Source organism: Natrix helvetica, assembly GCF_964273705.1.
Source record: "Natrix helvetica genome assembly, chromosome: 1".
Lineage (NCBI taxonomy): Eukaryota > Metazoa > Chordata > Lepidosauria > Squamata > Natricidae > Natrix > Natrix helvetica.
Window position 1 is genome coordinate 193,476,063 of NC_138548.1, and position 22,262 is coordinate 193,498,324.

General features: G+C 41.4%; 1 protein-coding gene across 2 annotated transcripts in view; it reads left to right on the forward strand.

The window, feature by feature from the left end:
• Window positions 1-3,142: 3,142 nt before the first annotated feature.
• LOC309389213 (retinol dehydrogenase 8-like) overlaps window positions 3,143-22,262 on the forward strand; it is a 32,257-nt gene continuing 13,137 nt past the window's right edge. Inside the window, exons 1-6 of one of the 2 annotated variants that reach the window (XM_081947309.1) lie at window positions 3,143-3,392; window positions 4,588-4,670; window positions 15,391-15,493; window positions 15,610-15,771; window positions 17,714-17,893; window positions 19,907-20,000. In XM_081947309.1, coding sequence (XP_081803435.1) covers window positions 15,397-15,493; window positions 15,610-15,771; window positions 17,714-17,893; window positions 19,907-20,000 — 533 coding nt within the window. In that variant the 5' untranslated portion in view covers window positions 3,143-3,392; window positions 4,588-4,670; window positions 15,391-15,396. The remainder of the gene's footprint in view (window positions 3,393-4,587; window positions 4,671-15,390; window positions 15,494-15,609; window positions 15,772-17,713; window positions 17,894-19,906; window positions 20,001-22,262) is intronic. The other variant, XM_081947308.1, reaches the window with a different exon arrangement.

The window sequence follows — 22,262 nt, forward strand, 5'->3', positions numbered from 1 at the left end:
ACCACTGATTTTGAGTATGCAACACTTTGACAATCACACTATAAGCAGGTGTGAACGGAAGATGTCACTCTTCACTCCTCTCTTTTTCAGCACAGAGGAAGCCTACAATCATGCCTCCCTGCTCTGCTTCAAACGTGGCATCTCTCAAATTGCCCTGGCACAACCCTGACTGTGCAGTTTCTCTGCCAAGTTTTAATTTGATCTGGGCAATATCTGGGCTGCTATTGGTTACTGTACAGAGCTGCTTATACGCTCTCGCTCTCTCTTCCAGGCACTGTTTCCAGAGTCATTTTCAAGATGTCTGCATTTGTGGAGGGGAACACACCATGTGAAGGCTGAAACCTGCTGTGCTTTCTAAGGCAAATCTCAGGAATTAAAGTCCATGCATCTTAAAGCTTCCTGAAGTTGAGAAACACTGGATTAGAGCAAACAATGGTTGGTCAGAGACTTCTTATAAACCACTGCCCTTTTCTTTCTCACATCAGTTGACTCATAAATTACTTGAACTTTTTTTCTTTTTCTATCCCTCTTCCTCTTCTTTGAAACCTGTTCTTCTTTTAGCCCAAGCACTGGAAATAATCAACTATCAAAGTAGTGTTAAGGTGCAGGAAAAACTATTCCAAACTTTTGTGGGAAACTGAGGCTAATAGTTGGAACACATAAAAAGAGTAGCTTTTATATAAATGCGTTTGTGATAATTCAAGATAATTAACAAATTTCTTTTAAAAAAACCAACACAGTAGCAATTAAATCATATAGAGTGACTAGCAGGATGAAATCTCTTCACAGACATTCTGAGCTGCTAAGTGCTCCTCGGATATAGGGCTTTACACTATTGTTGAATGATTAAGCATTTCAGTACCCATGTGATTATTATCTGCTATTACAGATGGAGAAAAGCTGGTTCTTGATTTAATGTTGTGTATTTGTACTGTACTTGGATTTGAAAGCACTTTAGGAACAGTAAATATGACAGCTGTTATTTCATTTTCCTTCACTGACACCTTGCACAAGTTCTAGAGCAGAGGTGTGAAACTTGTAGCCCGCGGGCCAGATACGTCATGTGCTGGCTCCGCTATGACAAGGAGGGGGGGGGGAGTCCCAATATGTCACGTGATGATGCCATGACGATGCGAGTTTGGCACCCCTGTTCTAGACAAGATTCTCCTGTGTTAAATAGGATAATATTTTATTCTCTTGCTGACTGATTTCCTTTAGCATATACATGGAATCATATACAAATGATCATTTATTGAAGCATGTTCTTTATTTTTCTGTATTGTCTGAGGATACTTTTACCATACCTTTAAGCCTGATTGGAAATTTGGAAAACTAGCACTGCTGGATAGAATGATAAGAAATGCTTAGCTTATCCACTGACAAACATTAAGAATAAATGACAACTTGGGAAATTAATACCTCTGGCTTTACCTTTTGCTTGTGTTGGAAGAAAAATATGGTCCAGTTGGAAGCTGGGAGAAAGATGCTGGAAATAAAATGGAGGCAGGCTGCAAGGAAAGGTCTTTGTTTATTTGGTTTTCCAGAAACTTCAGTGACAGCAGCATGTTTCTGGGATGGCTGACAAAATGGGGTTGGGATAGGTGCGCTTTTATACATTATTTGTGGCTTCGGGAATGAGATGCCTGTTCCTGCTTAAGAATGTGTCCCTTAATATTTTAATGACTACCGCCAGATTACTACAGGAGTCATACAGAGGTCATGGCTGGCTCTTCAGGCAAAAGGGGAAATGCAAATCCTAGGTATTTGCCTGAGCTAATCTTGTCAGCTTGCCTAGTTGTGTTGCTTATTTGGAGTCTATTGCTTATGAATAAATTGGCTCAATCTTTCTGAATGGATACAAAAATCTCCATTCCAAAAGCCTAGACTCTTTAAGCTTCTGCTTGAGGTTGAAGGACATGTTTCTCCTCTTCTCCTTTAAGGGAATTATAATATTCTGCCTCTATTAATATCCCCCAAAATATTTCATTGGGGGGGGGGCATCTTCCCACACTAGCATTAAAAGCAAATTGTGTCTAGTTATAAAAAAATAACATAGGTCCGCAGTGAAATAAAATTAACTTGAACATATTAATCAGTTTCAACATCAGTTCCAGCAATTACTCAGAAATTGCTCCCCTCTTTGTCTCTGAATGGCATATCTGCTCACTGGCTCCTCCTGGACTGAGCTGTGGCCCACCAAAGTAAACATGTAGCATCTGTTGGATTGCTTATTGTCTAGTAGAAATAGTTTCCTTCAGGTCAAGTTCAACTTATACATGTAGCTTTTGTTCAGCAACAACAGAGAAATGGTTGTCTTGCCAGCTTTTTGTTTTTCTTGGTGATCCAAACCAAATATTAACCAAGTTAATTAACCAATTCCACTTAGCCTTTGGAAATTGGCACGGTTTAAGTGGATTCTGTTGTTTTACCCTCATTGCAATCCACTTCATACTAAGCTGCTTGCACAATCATTCAGTTTTCTCTAGATTTGTCTTCTGTTCACTTTATATTTATAAAAATAATAAAGTGTAGCTTCCAAATTTCTCTTCCAGCATTTTGTTTCACCTTCCAATTTTCTTGACATCTTGGTTAATGTAGATTTTCCTAATTTTTCATAGACCTCCAGTATCTTTATTTGCAATATACGCTACAAACTTTGTACAGTGAAGAAAACTCTATAGTAAATTGAGCTATGCATTAATTCAACTCAGCCAAACCAGCGATGTTAACCTAGATTGAAGTACATGAAAGGGAGGCAGTTAACACCGCATTAGGATTGGGGGGGACGGGATTATATTTAGTATTAAAATTAGAAACCCTGCCAATAAGATTTGCAGTGCTTTGCGTACAGCAACACCACGTTGGAAACTCTGATCCGTCTGTATATTTGGAATCCGAAATCATTCAGGGTCGGGAAAAATCAACAGCTAATAGTTTTGTTCCAAGTTGCGAAGCAATAGCTTTCCTGTGCGATTTTCTCCTTCAGCAAATGGGGACCAGAGACAAAGTGCCCACGGACACAGGGCTCCTTTTAGCTTCTTGTGTTACACACTCACTAAATCTTCCTAGGCACTCTCCTCGTTCAGCCACCACCCCAACCTTCAGCAGCTGCATGTCCCGCCTTCCCCTTCTTAACGCTGGGAAGGCGGGACCAAGGGAAGGCAACCCGGGAGCCGTGAGGACTACAACGACCGGCGTCCTTCAGGTTGAAGGCGGGTTTGCCCGTCCTTTGCCCAGCTTATAGCGTGTTCGGCATGGAGAGGAAGGCCGATTCCAGGGCAGATAGCGGATAAACGAGAGGCGCAGAAATATTTGGAGGGAGGTGGGAAGGTCTTGGATCCCCTTTTCCTCACTTGCTAACAGGATTTCGGGACTGGGCACAATTTCTCGAGGTAGGTGGTTCTGATATTGGAAAAGTGGTCACTACCGGAAAGCTCCTAGCCAGAGTGGCGCCATCCTAGCTTTCTCCCCGCAAGAAACGGGCAGGGCTGCGTGAGAACGCGCGCTATTAGCAAGGAGTTGTTGTCCGGGGTAAGGTTTCCCTCCCAGGGTAGAAATCACGCGCTTCCATTTCCTTGCTTCAACTTTTCCGCGAGGGCATCCAATAATCCCTGCATGACGTGGTCCACAATAGCCCTCTGTCAGATTGGCGCTCCGGGGTAATTGATTGCGTGGCGGGAGACTAAGCTCCTAAATGTTAGCGGCTCTCCTGCGAAGAATCCCTCCACCACGCCTTGCATATCATTAAAGAGAACTGTTGGTCTTAAGGTCCGGGAAGTAGTCTTAACGGAACCAAGTTCCCATTTTATTATCCTAATCTGATGTATTCCGGTAAAATTGGACTTTAGTTCCTATAATCCCCCCAACCAGCACGATCGAGAATCGTGTAAAATACTTTGCATTTGGAGGACATTGGATTTGGTACTGTTCCACTCAAAGGACACAAGAGAACTTGAATAAAGAACACAACTCTATGCTCTTTTAGCTCCAAATCATTTTTGGATTAGTCTGTCCCCTTAAACACGGCTCCCCATCCTGTCAGTGTAAATGTGTAAAGAAATTAGACGCTTAAGGCCACTTTAAAAATAAGTTTTTTGTTTACATCCCAAACAAACTTAATCCATCAAATGAAACAACTGTGAAGTGTTTTCTGCAGTAGGCATAAGTTATTTAAAGCAGTTTGGTTACATCTCATTGACTTGAATTACATTCCTGTTGCTTGCAGATCCAGATCATTCCACTAATCTCTTTATTTGATGAATTATATCCTGCCTTTCCTAACAAACACAAGGCAGCATATATAGCATTCCTCCAATTCTTCTCATTGCATCCTTTTAAGGTAGGCTTAGAGAGAATGACTGGCCCAAAGTCCCGTAGTGCGCTTCTGTGTTTTCCTCAAGGTGGATTTATTCACTGTTGTCTTCTATTTCTACACCTTTGCGCCCCGTTCTGTCTCTGTCCTCCTTGAAATGCTCCAGCAATTTTTGAACCCAAACTTTTGGTGCTTTCAAGTGTAGTGCACATTTGGTGTTGTGTTGAATGTGCTGGATTTGGAACAGGAAGACTTTGATTCTAGTCCTTTCTTAGGCATGGAGTCCAGTTGAGTGATCATCGGTCAGCCACTCCCTCTCAGCCGAATACTGAGAAGTCAAAAACCATCCTGGAAGAAGGTAATGGCAATCCACATCTATAATCTTGCCAGGGAAATTACAAGAAAGTTGTCAGGAATCATGTCTGACTTAAAGGCACCAAAAGAGCAATAATAGTTTACTTTTAGAAAATAAAGCACAGGGTTGATTGTAATCCCTGGCCTAATCTTAATCTTCCAAATTCTATTTGTGATACATGAGACCCAACATTGTTATTTTTGCACAAATTATTCTGCATTGTAATACAGATAGTCTTCAACCTACAAGCCCAATTTCCACTGCTAAGCAAGACAGTTGTTAAGTGAGTTTTGTCTCTCTATTATCACTCTTGCCACAATTGTTAAGTGAATCACTGCAGTTGTTAAGTTAGTAACACACTTGTTAAGTGAACCTGGCTTCTGCATAGACTGCTTTTTAGAAGGCTGCAAAAAATGATCACACCTAACCCTAACCCATCATAAATAGATGCCAGTTGCCAAATGCCCAATTTTTGACCATGTGGATACTGCAATGGTTGTAAGTGTGAAAAATGGTCATGTCACTTTTTCAGTGCCATTGTAACTTCAAGGGGTCACTAAACAAATGGTTGTAAGTCAAGGACTTCCTGCAGCTGTATTTTTGTTTCTTTTCCAATAGATGTCAGCCTCTGTTTTGCTTACTACGCTTGCTTGCTATCGGCTGCCATAGGAATGGGGGGGGGGGGGCTGCATAGTATGGGGGAAGGGAATAATATTGTACTGGAGGAGTTTTGTTCTCACCATCTTCTGCGCATGCTGGTGGCTGATGTTTGGACTTGGTCAAGGCCAACCGTCTCAACTACCAACTTGATGAAACTTTTTGAAGATGCACGCCAAATGACACCTTAGGGAGTTGCAGATTGGACACTGGGTTGGGGAATTGGGGGGGACGGTGCTGGGTAAACGTTTGATATGTATATGTTCCCTCCTTTCTGGCTCAGATCTTGCTTTCCTTTTGCTGCTTTCACTTCATATCTAGTAAAAGTACTTTATCTCTATTAAAATGGAATTGAGGTTTTCCTTTCTTGGATATTGAAGGAGGCATGCTTGACATTAAGCAAGATCTGACTTCGCACCCATCCTGGAGTTAAAAGCTTCCGTGAGGGGAGCACCCAAATGTCAAACCCCTGCAACCAGCAGGAGAAGACAATGGCAGGGGTTACAACCAGTCGAAAATCAGAGGATGACTGGCAGGTAGCTGAAAGAGAGGATCTCATGATGACCCATGCTTTACACCTTCTTCAGGAGGTTTGGGAATGACGGCACGTCTGTGTAAGTCACTGAAAGGGAGAGTGAATTAGCAGAGCAGGCGGAGGGGGGAGCAGAAGACCTGGTTAACCCTGAAACATCCCTGGGAACAGCTCCCGGAGCTGAGCAAGAGGGCGGGCCCCCAGCCACAGCAGCAGCAGTATGAGCTCCCCAAAGGCACCAAATGCCTCAGATTCCTCCACTTGGAGTGAACTATGGAGGAGATCCCAAAGAACTGGGGTGGGGGTGGGGTTAATGCAAGTTTGGGATTACATGCAACAGTATGGGGAAGTTTTCTCATCAGAAGTTTCCAAAGTGAGAAGTGTCACTATGGCTTTGGGAGGCAAAGCAGCTGCCTGGATGATAGCCTTGCGTAAAGATGATTCCCCCCTGCTGAAGGATTACAAGGGGTTTATGACTGCCCTAAGGAAACGTTTTGATGATCCCCTCCTAAATCAAAATGCGAAAAGCAGGATGATACCTTTAACCCAGGAGGGAAGTCCTGACGTTGGGTACACACAGGAGTTCCTGAGCTGTTTGTGCATATGCAGGGGAGGTCCGAGGAGGCACCAAAAGCAGAAAAGGAGGGGCATTGGGAGCCCAGCTGCTACGCTAGGCACAGCCCACAAGCATTAAGGCGTGGGAGGTGCTGATGTCCTTCTTCCAGGCTAGGAGGAGAAGGAACCCTCCTCTTCCATAGGAGAAAGTAAACATGATGAAAGTGAACAACCACTCAGGGAGTCCCCAATCGGGCCCCATGACCATCCCAGTAGAATTAAAAGTGTCATCAACTGGAGCCCAAGGGAAGATGCTGGCCCTTTTAGACTCTGGGTGCACCCGATGTGTAATCAAATTTAGAAGGGTTGAAAACCCCGCGTAAACTGTCACCTAAACAAGTGTGTTGGGCACAGCACTTCAACCATTTCAACTTTACCCTGAAATACATCCCGGGGGGGGGGGGGGGAAGAACTTTATGGCTGATGCCTTGTCCAGGCTTCCCCAGTACAACAGCTCCAAACTGAGTATGGTTCATCCAGTCAACCCAGCTAAGAATCTGGCTGCCCCAATGGTTACTAGAAGCCAGAAGCCAGCTGACTTGGATGTGAATACGGACCAAATGAACAAACTCAAGGAAGGTCTTGAATCCGATGACTGGTTCAAGAAACATTCTGATGAATGCACCATGAAGGATGGACTGGCTTGGGGGGGGGGGCTAAACTATACGTTCCTGCTATCCTGAAACCTGTCGTTCTTCAACGGGCCCACGATTCAAAAATGGTGGGCCATTTTGGATTTGTAAAGACTTTGCATTTGATTAAGAGGCAGTTTTGGTGGCCTTCATTGAAAAAAGACATTGAGTCCTACATAGCCAGTTGTCCCGTCTGTGCGGCTGCGAAAAGACCACCAGGAAAACCCCAGGGTCTCCTCCAAAGTGTCACCCATCCTGGAGCCCCATGGAAGGAGATATCAATGGACTTTATTATTGAATTACCGGAAAGTTTGGGATATACCATTATTTGGGTTATCACCGATTTGTTTTCCAAACAAGTTCATTTTGTGCCTTGCTCCAAGATCCCGTCAGTGAAGTCTTTGGCTAAATAGTTTATTTCACATGTATATAGGTTACATGGTGTACCTGAACGCATAATTTCAGACGGTGGTTCAATTCACCTCCCTCTTTTGGAAAGAGTTCCTGAAATTAATTGGCTCCACCCAGGGGCTAAGCTCCGCCCACCATCCTCAGACTAATGGAGCTTGTGAACGGACTAACTCTGTTTTGGAGCAGCACCTCCAATGTTTCATCAGTTATCAACAGGATAATTGGACGGAACTATTACCACATACAGAGGTGTCGTACAATAATTCTGTTCACAGCAGTACTGGCATGACCCCTTTTAAAGTAGTGTTTGGTCAGGACTTTATACCAATTCCTGAATTGCCTCAAGAGAAACCGCAAATTTTATCCTTTATCTGAGTGGAGTGATCAACTTTGGCACTTTTGGCCCATGACCCACAAAGCATTAGATGTGGCTCACAAAGCTCACGAAAAAAACAAGCGGGTAAGAAAAGGACAAAGTCAAAAGATTACAGAGTTGAGGATGGGTGTTTTTGTCCAAGTTCCTGCAAACCACCCAAAAATCGAAGTTTGAAGTTAAAGAAATCTTGGCGTCCAGAAAAATAGGGGTCGCATTCAGTATTTGGTCTCCTGGAAACATTTTCCCCCCTCCCAGGCTGAATGGGTTGACAAATCTCATGTTAGAGCTCCCAGACTTTTGCGGAAGTTCTACACCAGTTATCCTGATAAGCCTTGATTTTATGATAGATGTATATGCTATATTGTTATTTTGTATTGTTTTCCCTCTCTCTTTTCGTGCAGGGGTGATATCTCTTTCTGAAGGAGGGCCCTGTTTTGCTTGCTACGCTTGCTTGCTTGCTATCGGCTGCCATAGGAACAGCATAGTATGGGGGAGACTGCATAGTATGGGGGAAGGGAATTATATTGTACTAGAGGAGTCTTGTTCTCACCATCTTCTGCGCATGCTGGTGGCTGATGTTTGGACTTGGTCAAGGCCAACCGTCTCACATATCAACTTGATGAGGCTGTTTGAAGATGCACCCCACATGACACCTTAGGGAGTTGCAGATTGGACAATGGGTTGTGGAATTGGGGGGAGGGTGCTGGGTAAAGGTTTGATATGTACATGTTCCCACCTTTCTGGCTCAGATCTTGCTTTCCTTTTGCTGTTTTCACTTCATATCTAGTAAAAGAACTTTATCTCTATTTAAATGGAGTTGAAGTTTTCCTTTCTTGGATATTGAAGGAGGCATGCCTGACATTAGGTAATATCCATTCTGAAATTATAGAACATTATGAGATGGTCAAGGAACGTGGTGGCTTAGTGGCTAAGATGCTGAGCTTGTTGATCAGAAACGTCGGCAGTTCAAATCCCCAGTGCTGCGTGATGGGGTGGGCTCCCGTTACTTGTCCCAGTTTCTGCCAACCTAGCAGTTTGAAAGCATGTAAAAATGCAAGTAGAAAAATAGGAACTACTTTTGCTGGGAAGGTAACAGCGTTCCATGTGCCTTTAGCACTTAGTCATGCCAGCCACATGACCAGGGAGACTCTTCTGACAACGCTGGCTCTTTGGCTATGAAACAGAGATGAGCACTGCCCCCTAGAGTCGGGAACGATGCGCACATATGTGCAAGTGGAACATTAACCTTTACCTTATGAAATGGTACAAGCAATTCTCTAGTAAGACATACCTTCTCCAGTTTGGATTTCCACTCAATAGAACCAACTCCACAGGAAGGGGAATTGCTACACTGCAAGATTATCTTTCTGTGTGCCTCCATTTTTGTTAAACCAAAGGGCAACAGACTGCTTTGCCATGCTGGATTTCTCAAAGTAAGCCATCTATTTTGGTTACAGTGCAATTTCTCTTGGTGTATAGAAGGCATAGAAATTATCATAATATTGTATTTATCTGAGGCAAATAGATGGCTGGATGAAGACATATAAATGGCTGACATCTGAGTTCTCTTAATGAATAAGATAAATAATTTCATTCCCTGATTACATACTGAAGTCAGCTTAAAATGATTTCCTGGGAATGAGGATGGTCATAATTCTGCAGCATTTGAAATGATATTTCATTTATGAAATAGCTATTCCCTTCTCAGTAAGAGACCGGAACATAGGTTCTCTAGAAACAAGAAAACAGCAAATGTGAATTGAACTTACATACCGGTAGGTTTTTTTCAGATTTCTTTTGTTCTGTTCAATAATATATATTTCCTATTTGGATAAAAAGTGCCCTGAAAAGATAAAATGCTGTATGTTCTGTATTCTATATTACAAGAATACAGAATAACCAACTGTTCAATCAGTTCTTTGTTAAATAATTTTGCTAAAGCATGTGGCAACATCCAGGTGATCTTATCAGTTTAGTCCACAGGAGTCTGATCTGGGGTTTTTGTCTTATTGGGAGCATATAAGCATTTATTATCAATATGGCACCATAGTTAAATTTGATTAATACTGGTGTATGTTTTGAGTATAGGGAGGGGCTTTGTATTTTAAGCAGGATAAGGCCTGCTTAATACTTAGATGCGAGATCATGAAGGAATTCCAGCCCTGTGAACTAGACTGGAAAAATTTAAAAAATCCCTAATGAAGCAACCTCTTTTATGCTGTTGTCAAGAATATTGCATGGATCTGTTTGTGAGATCCCCTGGAGTTGAGTTCAACTCCAAAAAATGCTTTGTTCAAGGTTATCAAAGTAAAATTTTTGGTTTTTTAAAACTTTCCTGGAACAAGTTGCCCTTTAAAAAAAAAGTGCATATTTTAAAAGGTACATTTTGTATATAAATACTTTAATATTTTTTGTTTTTACTTTGTTTGGGTTCCTGCTGTTTATGATACAACATTTTTGGCTTCTCATTGACATGACTTTTGAGATGGATGAATACATTGACATTAATTGCTTTGTTTCTTAAAAAAACGTTAAGTATTAAGACTTGCTTAAAATATTAAAATCCTCAGTAATGAGTCCCCTATTCTTCAACTGTTTTTTAATAAGTAGGATGAAAGAGATGGAAATAATGTTACTTAAAATGTTACACTTTTGCAGGTGATACAAAATTGGACAGAAATAAAATTTATTAATAATCTTGGTTGAGTTGGGGAATGGGGAGGTTAGTAGAATTCATCCCTTTCTGGGCTACTATCGAGAGAATCAGCTCAAAGTAGCTGGCAGGACAGAGTCTTGAGAAGTGAAGGCTTTCAAGATGGGCCAGATCAGAAACAGACAAGACAAATGTCAATATAATTACCGTACTTTTCTCCAGCCAAATAAGTCAATTGCCATCTTAGCAAGATCTGGCAATTTCACCAACCATTTTTCCAAGCAGGTCATGCCAGGTTTTTCAATCTTTGTGTGCACAATAATCTTGATGGAATAACAATATACTAGCACAGTGATGGCGAGCCTATGGCACACATGCCACAGGTGGCATGCGGAGCCATTTGTCAGGGCATGCGAAGCGCTGCCCTGTCAGCTGTCCAGCGCGCACGCTCGCGCTGGCCAGCTGGTTTCACCTTTTTAAAAGCCATTTTTCGCCCTCCCCAGGCTCCAGAGGCTTTATAGGAGCCTGGGGAGGGCGAAAAGAGCCTCCCCTGCCCTCCCAGAGGGCCTCCGGAGGCTTCAGGGACCGTCCGGAGGCTTCCCTGATGCCTTCGGAGCGCTTAAAACCACCCTCCGAGCAAACCGGAAGTGATTTCCGGTTTGCTCGGAGGATCCTTTTGAGCGCTCCGAAGGCTTCAGGGAAGCCTCCGGACGGTCCCTGAAGCCTCCGGGGGGGCGGTTGAGGCTCTTTTCGCCCTCCCCAGGCTCCTATAAAGCCTCTGGAGCCTGGGGAGGGCGAAAAAAGCATGTAAAAATGGGGGGTTGTGCGTGCATGCGCACTGGGGTCATGCATTGTATTATGGGTGCAGCATGCCCGCACACGACCCCCCCTGTGCTCCCCCCACTTGTGGCACGCGAGCCAAAAAAGGTTCGCCATCGCTGTACTAGCACAATCTTCAATGACTTTTCTGTGTATCCATTGGTCCTACAAGGAAATGTTGTGGCTTCAATATTAATCTTTAAAATATTTTGTATCAATGCGTATATTTGAATCTAAATGTCAGGCCTGCAGTTATATTCCTTTTAGAATTTTTGGCCTGCCACACTCTCTATTATTTTCCTATACTGTTTCATTAGTGTAGTAATTGGGAGGGGGGATAGAAAGGAGTAGAATTGTGGAATGTGTTGTTGTCATTCTTTTCTAGAAGCCCAAGGTCATCTTTTGTCTCCGCACCTCTGCACCTGACTGGAACCAGCTGGGTGGAGATGCCAGCATGGCCGAAGAAGATTGGACCATGTGATGGATTTATGGGTGTGGGGATAAGATCATGAACTTTCAACTGGGTGGAATCTCAGGAAGCTTTTAGATTTGGGATTCGACAGATGTGCCAACACGTCTGTCTTATTAAAAGGGAACTTTAAGGATAGCTCTGCCTTGGACTCTGATTTAATTCTGCATGATATTTGGAACGCTGACACTAAAATATTTTAGTTTTACATTTTCACCAAGTATGTCCCTTCGTATTGTTTACATTTCCAACATTCATTTGGGCTTCCTGTATGCATTCTGTATAATTTCTCTGGCATTATGTACCAACAATGCAGCAATTTATTAAAAAATGCCTTTAAGATTGTAAACTAACGTAAATTTCAACCTTTGACCACATATTTTCCCATTGGTCCATCTGTATATTATAACCAAAATTCGTAGACTATTTTATAATGCATTCTTTAACCTGTTCTTCCATTTGAAATTTCAACAATAGTTTATACATTTTAGCAATTACATGTTCATCATCAGTATACAATTGCACTTCATATTCTCTTACTTTGTTCCATACCGTAAGTCTTGTTATCTGTTTTAAATCCTTTTTATATAACTAAATGGGTAAATCATTGACAACTATATCCTGCCTTTAGTTGTTCTCTAGATTTAATATTATATACCTCTTGGTGATTTTCCAATAATTCCTGCTACATTAACTTTCTGTCTTTGCCTGCTGTTTCTCTTCTTGTGCCGAGATCCATAGAGGTGTTTTCAGGCATAGCCTGAGTTTATATCTATTCCTTATTCTCAGTGTGGCACATCTAATAAAATGTTATTTATTATCCACATTTAACTTTATCATCCATGCCATCCAAATCTCAGATTGTGCCTCCAACACTCTAACTCTTACGGGTTTTTTTGTGTGAAAAAAAATGATTTTGTGATTTACAATGAGAAAGAATAGGTTATAGAAAGAAGGGAATTATGATACAATCTTGGAGAGAGAGATATTAAAATTGTCTGTATAACTACTGAGAGGAAGATTGGAAGATTTCCTCAATTCTTTTTTTTGTTGTTCTTTTATTTTCTTTTTTCTATCTCCCTTTTTCTTTCTCCGTTTCCTTTTTCTTTTTCACATTCATTGTGTTTTTTTTTTATTTGAATGTATTTGTTATTACAATATAGATTCATATGGCTGGAAGGGACATCAGAGGTCTTCTAGTCTTTAATAAATCTGTTTTTAAAAGGGAAAAAAGGAAACACATCAAATGAAATGCTAGAACTTTATTGATCTAAGTTATAACTTCAGAATCTTGGAAATCTGGCAATTTCCCTGCCTTTTTTTTTAAACTAAACAGAGTCAAGGTGGGGCAATCTTCTCATACTTTCCAGCTTTCCTGGGCTAAGTTTTACTAAAGATTATTGCATTGTTTCTTTAAATTCATCTCTGTGCTCCTCTATAACGCTCCCCACTCCACAGATCTGATAGGCTCCCACACTCTTAGTCTTCTGGAAGATCTTGAAGAGCTGGCTAAAGTAAAGCTGGAGGCCAGAGGACTTGAATGTAGATATTCAGGAGAGTACAGTTTGTGTGTGTCTGTGTTCTAGGATGACTCAACACCACTAGCTCAACATGGACCAACCTGGGGCGGCCTTCTCGCCACCGCCAAGTCCCCTCTCCCAACTCGTTGCCTCCATCTTTTTGCAGTATATCTCAACACTGGAAATCTGCTGCAGGAAACTGCAGGCACAGGATGGAGAGTCAGGCAGGCTAGCAAGCAGACTGTCAGAGGTGGGCAGCAATGGATGGAGAGTGGAATTAGAGACAACAGTGCAGAAGCAGTGGGGTGGAATGTCAAAATGGAAAGCCCCTGCCACCCTGCAACTTTTTTTTATAGCCACATTGCTTAATGTTTGAGCACATGACCAGAAACACTTTTTATTTTTATATTATTTTTTCCTCTTTAAACATTTGATTAAAATAAAGAATAAAATACAAAAGCAAATAGGAAGACACGGTGAGGGGGATGGGGGGGGGGAGAGATCAGAAACACGATTGCAGCAATGTTCCCACAGAGTGAAGTGGATGATTTAATTGTATTTCTGGTTATGTGCAGAATGCTTTCCTGGTGTTCTTGGTCAGGTACAGAGAGATTTCCATCCAAAGCCATGTGGGCAATTTCATGGTATTTCAGGTCATGTGCAGAGTGCGTTTGGAGAGTCGCAGCAATGTTCTCCCCAAAGCCAACACCAATGTTATGAAAACAGTAATGCTGAGAAGAAGTGGGTTTTTTTCCAGTTTGGACTCCAAAATTTCCCATCCACACAACCCCATTCCTTAGTGCATCAGATCCCACAGTTACATGTGGCTGCAAACTTTGCAATCTGCTTGACGGGCAAAGATTTGAATGCAAATCAAAACAATACTTTTTTGTTGTGTGTTTTTTTTTTTAAAAAAAGCTGATATCCCACTCCATTGCTTCTCAAAGCTGCTATTATTTTCAGCAAAACACTCTCAAATATTAAGCAATGTGGCTTAAAAAATGTTGCAGGGTGGCGGTGGGTTCCCATTTTGACACACCACCCAACACCATGTCTCTGTGCACTATTGCCCCCAGCTCCACTCTCATCCATTGCTGCCCCTCTCTAGACAGCTGGCTCGCTCGCCTGTTTAGCTCTCCAACCAGTACCCTCAGCGAGTTATCCCTGAAGTAAATTTCTGGTGTTGAGATGTCCTGCAAAGAGATGGCAGCAGTGAGTTGGTAGAGGGGACTTGGCGGTGGTAAGAAGGTTGCCCCCGGCTGGCCTTGTCAAGTCATCCCATTCTGGCAGTGGGAGGAATGTTGCCTTTGAGATTTTGAGAGTTGTTACAGTTTTTATTGTTGTTTTGTGAGCTAGCCAAAGTTATGGTATCCATGACGGGCAGCCATGTAAGTCATGAATAACACTTCCCTTCTTATAGGTAACCTCTTGTGCCTGGTCATGGAGGGAAGGACTTTTGAATGTTTGGATCTGCAGCACAACAGCTGTGGACAGTGTGGCATTTTATGCTGAAGTTTCTTTTATGTTCCATAGTCCTAAATTTGATGTATTGATAGTCATGTTACTCCTTAGTGCCAGTGAGACTGTGAAGAGAAATAAATAGCTGGGGCAACGAACAACCCTCTAATTTTTTTTCCAAATTTCAACCCAGCAACTGCTCTTTTCTCCCCTCCCCAATCAGGGCTAAGCCCCAAAATGGTTTCACTTTAGCTGACAAAATGATTCAGTTTTAGAAATCCTGTAGTTGATTTAAAAAAAAAACCTACTTTGTACTCATTGTGAACATTAAAAATCCAAATGCTCAAAGAACTTTAGATTAACTCAGTCACTTTTTCATTAGTTTTGTAAAGTAGATCATTATTATTATGGCCATTTTTAAATGGAAAGAAGGCTGAAAGGCCTTGAAATTCTTTGCAAAGGTGATGTTTGAAGTTGGGACTTAGGGGATCACAGGATTTCCACACTTTGTCAGTACAAAGGACTTCCACTCAGTTCTATTCCTGACGCTTTTCTCCTATTCTTTTGCTTTCCTCCCACAGGCAACGATGGCTGTGCGAAATGTGCTGGTGACTGGCTGCTCCTCTGGCATTGGGCTGGCCCTGGCCGTGCGCTTGGCAAGAGATGAGCTGAAGCGATTTCGAGGTAAGCCCAGAAAGGGTGCTAAGAAGCACATCAACTTCGAAGAAGGAAAGGAAGCCCCTCCCTAACTTGGCCAGAGTGATGCCTTATAATTCCTGGTCTACATTCTTTTTCCTTAGTTTTTGCCACCATGAGAAATTTGGAGAAAAGTGAAGCACTGAAGGAGCAAGCGGGGCCTGCCCTGGATAAGATGCTTGAAATCAAAGAACTGGATGTGACGAGTGAGGACTCTATCAGGCGCTGCGTGAACAGCATCCCCCAACGCAAGGTGGATGTGCTGGGTAGGAAAGCAAGCCCTTTCTCCCAATAAAGCCCCTCTTACACAGGATGAAGAGGATTTGTTTGGACTGTGACTGCACTAGTCTATACAGCCCAATGTTTCTTTTGCATCAACTGGCCTGGTCACTGCCACGGCCAGCAAACTGGAACATAATGTCTGAATTAGACTTTGATCCATCGAGAGCTTTTTACCCCAATTTGATATCCCCTAGGTATCTTTGGACTGTGGTTTCCAGGATTTCCAGCCCCCATAGATGCTGGCTGTGGGAGGGCAACAAATTGGGGAAGTTACATCTAAGATGCTAAACTCCAGTTTAAGCTGTTTGGAGGTATCCGTGAACATTTTGTGACAAAGAAGTTCTAGACATAAGACATATTTGGGCAAGGAGCCTAGGCTATCCTTTTCTTTGCAGAATGGCATTTATATGGGAACTTCATCATAAATCCAGAACTGAAAGTTCCACACTCCACCTTCAAAAATGTAGGTTCAGTTCATTTGGTAAACATCCTCAGTTTCTCTATCAGATTTTTCTGTTTTGTATTCCATATTCTCCAATCTCTTTTCAATTCTCTCTCTCACAACTAATAGCTTTTGAATTTCAAACATAATCATTTGCAATGTTACAGTTTCTTTTTCCTGCTGAGCCATTCTTTCAATTTTGCAGACACTGCCACTACAGGGTTCAAGGCTATTTTAATAAACTTCAAACAGGTTCATTTATTATCTTTCAAGTCAAAATGTTGTCTTCCCTCCAATAGCTAGTGATAAAAATTCCAAAAGGCACCTATATAAACAACTTGTGCTCTTCCTACTATCACTGTCAGTAAACAAACTGAAAGAGCCTTGAATCACAAGTGATCAAAGAGAAAGAAGAAAAAAAATGTATCCAGCCTCCAGCCTCTGTGGCTGTGTAACTGCTTTTCCTCCTGTTGTTACAACCCTCTTTATAATCCTTCTTATTATCTTCTATATATTCCAAGCTTAAGAAAGAAAGAAAAAACCTTAAATGGAGATCAAAAACAATCCAATCAATCAAATCAAGCATTATTTTAAAAAGGAGCATTTTAATCCATAGGTATAAGCAAAAGTGAAAAAAGAAGAAGAAAGAATTAATCCATTCAATTTAAAACAGGGAGTCCCTGCAAAAGTTCCATTGGTGAGAAAAAAAAATTAGAACTTGGATAACAAACTAAGTTCAATGCAGATCAATCTTGCCACCTATAGTCTTCTGTCTTCAATCTTAACTTACATTTTTTTCTGTCCCAACTTCAGCAGCTTCATTTGCTGCATTTCTGTCGCTGGAAAAAAAGGGCTATTCCTGGATCTTTCAGGGACTTTGCGGTGTCCCTGAGATCAGCAGGAGGTGCCCTTCTCAATTACCATCTCTGTGGGACAGTGTAGGTCCAAATGAACAGTCCAGCAGCAGAAATTCAACTGTGATCTCGGAGCACCAAGATCACATGTTGTGCCGTCATGACATCAGCTCTCCTCCATTCATTGTTTACCAAATGAAGAAAGTGGAGGACAGAGTTCAAAAGATGGAGGAAAAAAATGAGCAAAGTGATAAGAAAACTGTGGATACTGACAACAACAAAAATGCAGGTTCAGTGAGGATGTGACAAGTTGTGATTTGTAGTAGTGGAGTAGCATATGAATCACTTGATAGCAGCGAGTGTTGTATCTTGCTGAGGAATAGAGGAAGTTCTGTGAGCTGCCATTTGGAAATAACCTTGTTCACGTGTTTCTCAAAGTACAGAGAAAGCCCAACAGATCCTCAAGGTAGTCCAGTGTCATCTTTGCTAACAATTGCTAGGATTTCAAGACAACAAGTTAGATTGTAACACCGTCTCCTCCTCCTCTCCACTGCTGATTTCGCAAATTCATAAGGATTTGAAATATTGCTTTCTCTTCTCTTGCTAACTTACCACTCCCTTCCTATACAGTGAACAATGCAGGATTTGGCCTAATTGGTCCAGTGGAAAGCCAGAGTATGGCCTCAATCCAACACCTCTTCGATACCAACTTCTTTGGCTTGGTGCGCCTTATCCAGGAAATCTTCCCTGACATGAAGCGGCGAAAGAGAGGGCATATTGTTGTGATGAGCAGCGTCCTAGGTTTGCAAGGTGAAGCTCCTTTCAGAGGACAAAGGAGAATGTGGTAGAATCCTCTGGACAACCAACCTTGATTATCCCAGAGGACGAGGGTGGGACGGGTTCCGGAGAATGGAAGCACCCTTAGCAATGGATTTCTATGGCAACTACATCACTTGCTAAATACAGGCTATTTGTCTGGAACATGTGAAGCTGGCCTATACCAAGTCATATTGTTGGTCCATCTTGTCTTCTCTGACAGGTAGCAGCTCTGCAAGGTTGCAGGCAGTGAGAGTATTTCCAGTCTTGTCAAGATCCTTTTAACATTAAGCTCCGTCCTTTCTTTGCTACAGAACAAAGAACTGGAGGCAAGTCATACAAAGGAACCTAGCAATACCTTGCAGGGAAAGGGGCTTGCAAAGAAAGGGAAGAGCAACCAAAGCACTTCCCTCTCTGGGCAAAATCATTTATGAACCTGAGGAGGATTTAAAAAGCATTCATGCCAACCTGTTGTGTATTTATTTGTCAACATCCCTCAGGGACCTTTACAAGCTTAACTTGGCTGCTCTTCTGGGTACACATAGATAAACTAAATGAGAAGCTGAATTAATGGGCTGTGTTTGCACAACACATTAAACAATAAGAAAAGTTAAAACCAACAAAACTGTACAAAGTGTACAAATTGTAGCTACTCGGTCTTTAATTGACCTAGTTAAGTAGACCCTGCAGGCCAGTGGTGGGTTTCAATTTTTTTTTTGAATCTCTTCTGTAGGTGTGGCCTGCTTTGTGGGAATGGCTTGCCGGCCATGTGACTGGGTGGCAGCAGCTTGGCAGCCATGTGACTGAGTGGGAGTGGCTTGGCAGTCATGTGACTGGGTGGGCGTGGCTGACTTGTAAAATGTGAAACTCACTTAACAATGCTCTTGCTTAGCAACCAAAATGTTGGCTCAGAAACTGGCATTTGAAGCACACAAGTCTTAAAGCTGTCAAGTTACAAGACCCTTGCACCCCTAACTCTTTAGAAAAACAACCCCAGGGGTGTTCAAACCTGACAGCTTCAAGACTTGTGGACTTCAACTTCCAGAATTCCTCCTCCAGTCATGTTGGCTCAGGAACTCTGGCATTGAAGTGTGCAAGTCTTAAAGCTGTCAGGTTACAAGACCCTTGCACCCCTAACCCTATAGAGAAAAAAAACCCAGAGATGTTCAAACTTGACAGCTTTAAGAGTTTAAGGTTTAGATAGGACTCTTAGAGGCGGGCGAGGCGATTGGTGAGCCAGCCAATCAGTGAGTGGCGGGCAGGGCAAGCATGGTGCGGACGGGCGGGGGGAGGGAGCTGGAACCAGTTCTAAACGGCACGGAACCTCTTGTGGAAGGTTGTGGAACCTCTTCTGTAGAAAAGGTTAGAACTGGCAGGAACCCACCCTTGAAGTAGACAAAACCAGAGTGCAAGATTCTACACTATAAACTAAAATGAACTCTCTGGACTTCAGTTTTCTAATCAAAACTTGTTAGTAGTCAGGTCTGTGTTCACATGACACCATTAAGGACATTTAATTCAAATCAGATATTCCAGGCTCTCATGAGACATAAACCACAAACTGATGGCATATGCTGGGTTCACACAATATATTAGACTAACAGGTGATTTGTTGCATTATGGTTCAATGCCAAATCAAATACAGCCAGAATGGTTCTTGTTTGTGCAAGCAAGAGCCAATGCCACTCCCGAATGTGTGTGAGACTCTACCTTCTTTCTTCATTCCTACAAAGTAGGTTGACATACTAAACAATAAACCCATGGTGTTTTACCATACCTTCTTTCTGGCTCTAGAAAAGCTTCATCTGCTTTAGTATCTATATGTTGGGTTAAAAAGGAGAACATACAATTAAAAGCACAGCAGCAGGGCAGGTCCAAGAAGTTTGCTACTCAGTGCAAAGCACCTTCAGTTTTCTTTCGGGAAATCTTGTTAGCAGTAGTAAAAGAGAACAAACCACTCATGTCTATGAGTCATCTTTTTTTCTTGCAATATTTAATTCCCTGCAGGTCTCCTCTTCAATGATATCTACTCTGCCTCCAAATTTGCTGTGGAGGGTTTCTGCGAGAGCTTAGCCCTGCAGGCCCTAAAATTTGGGATCAGGTAAATACAGTGGGATTGGAATTAAGAAAGAACACGACTGAGGTTCCCCTGAGAAGGAATTGCATTTCTTTGGGCATTATTAAACTAATACCACTCAGGATAGGGTCAGTAAAAACTAAATGAGGAAGCACGCAGCTCAAGATTACATGCAAATCTTGAGATTTATTTTTCCAGAGTTGCTCAAGTTTAGCGCAATTAGATCTGGGCTGAAAGAATCCATAAAAAAACTGATGGCAGACAAATATTCACACTTCTTTTACCTCTTTGTTGTCATCTAGTGGTCCTATGGATTTTTACCAGTCAGATTTCATAGTCCAGCCAAAGCAGCTTTCAGCTCCCAATCACTGAACACCACACATATACACACTCCAGTCCAGGTAGGGTAGCTGCCTACCTTACTAACTTGGATTATAGCTCTAGGCTAGGATGGAGAAAGCACTTATTCAGATTGCTATTCAGCTCATTTCGCTGGTTGCCCTTACACCTAGACACTAACTTTCTCAAATGTTAACCTCTGAGAATTATGGTAAAGAAGCAATTCTAAAAATTTCCCAATGTGTGCATCCCTTCCATCAAGATGTGGGAATACTGGCGAGAGAGAGAGAGAGATCTACCCAAGTTTTGTTTAACTGGAGAATGTTGAAAAATTAGACTGCTTTTAGAAAAAATACCGTAGTAGTAATATATGCTTTTAAATATTGTGTTTTTATTTTTTAGCTGTTTTGCTTTTTTTTTTTTTTAGAAATTAATTATGATAGATGGTTGTTCGAAAATAAAGAGTTCAGAAAAGGGCAGGCGGTTGTTTAATATCTGAGTGATATTTTTTTCTTCCTTGTTTAATAAATGTTTAAACTACCCCTTGACCTTACAGATGACGCGTATAAAATGATATAAATGAAAAATGTATTATTAAAAAAAAGCTTGGAAATGAAATATTCCTTTGGATCTATGTCTCCTCATCTGTGAAGTTTGGATCCTAAACAAAGAGAATGCGAAGAATATCTGGAGATGGTTCTTAAGCAAACGTTTTATCTCTCTAAAATTTATTGAAAATAACATTGATTAGTGGAACACAAACAGGGTCAGGGAATTGTCATTTTTGTACATTAAAAGGGTACAAATCTCTAATGCAGTGTTATGGGAGTTGAAGTCCACACATCTTAACATTGCTATCTTTGGGAAAACCTGCTACACGCACATACCACATTTAAATTTCTACAAAAGATAAAATATAAAAAATAAAAGAAATTAGGGGGAAAAGTAGAGGAAAATGCAAGGAATAAAGAAAAAAAGAATGTCAATATTAGCTGTAGAGCAGGGGTGTCAAACTCATGTCACGTGATGTTTTCCCACTTTGCTAAACCGGGTGTGAGCGTGGCCAGTGTGTGACACATACAGCCCACACACCGCCAGTTCGACACCCCTGCTTTAGAGAGTCATTCAACAGGGAGATTGGTGACATATACATTTAATAAAAAATAAAAATAGTACTCATAGTAAGTCATTTTAATCACTGAAATTTTACCAACAATGACAATTGATATTTTCCCCACTTTAATACATCCTTTTTGATATGTCATACCTTAACATAATTATACATACAGTTCATATTATTAAATGTAACCTCCTTATATATAATATTTTCAATTTTAAAACCGATCTTCATCAAACACTCTCAATCTTGAAAGTTTTCAAAATAAGATTAGACAACCATTTGTCCTGGATGGTACAAGGATTCTGCCTTGGACAGGGAGGTTGAACTAGAAAACCTCCAATGTCCCTTCCAATCCTGTCATTCACTGATAATGATTCTATGCCATATTTTTAGCTAACATTTTTATTGTTTATTTACTTAAAAGCCAGCTAATGCACCAAAGTCCTTCAATTTTTTCATTAAATATTTAATACCATTTGGAGGCCTTTGTAAAATAAAATCTAAATTTTATTTTAGTAAAGAAGACACTCAGTAAGTAAATTTTCAATCCCATTATTTCTCATTCTGTCTAATGCCTCTGTTGAGCACTTAAAAAACAAAGGGGACAAAGGAGGGAAATCCTGCTTTAATTATCACTCTGTTGGGGATAGTAAACTTTTTTCCAAGCACCTGGGCTGGAATCTTTGGGAGTAGATAGACTGGAGGTCCATTAGCTGAAAAAGAAATGGTCTTTAAACATGTTCAATTAGTGCCTAATCCTACAACCTCTGTCTGAAATATGGACCACAAGGAGTGCTTTTTGCTGCATTTGTTGACCAGTGGTAGAG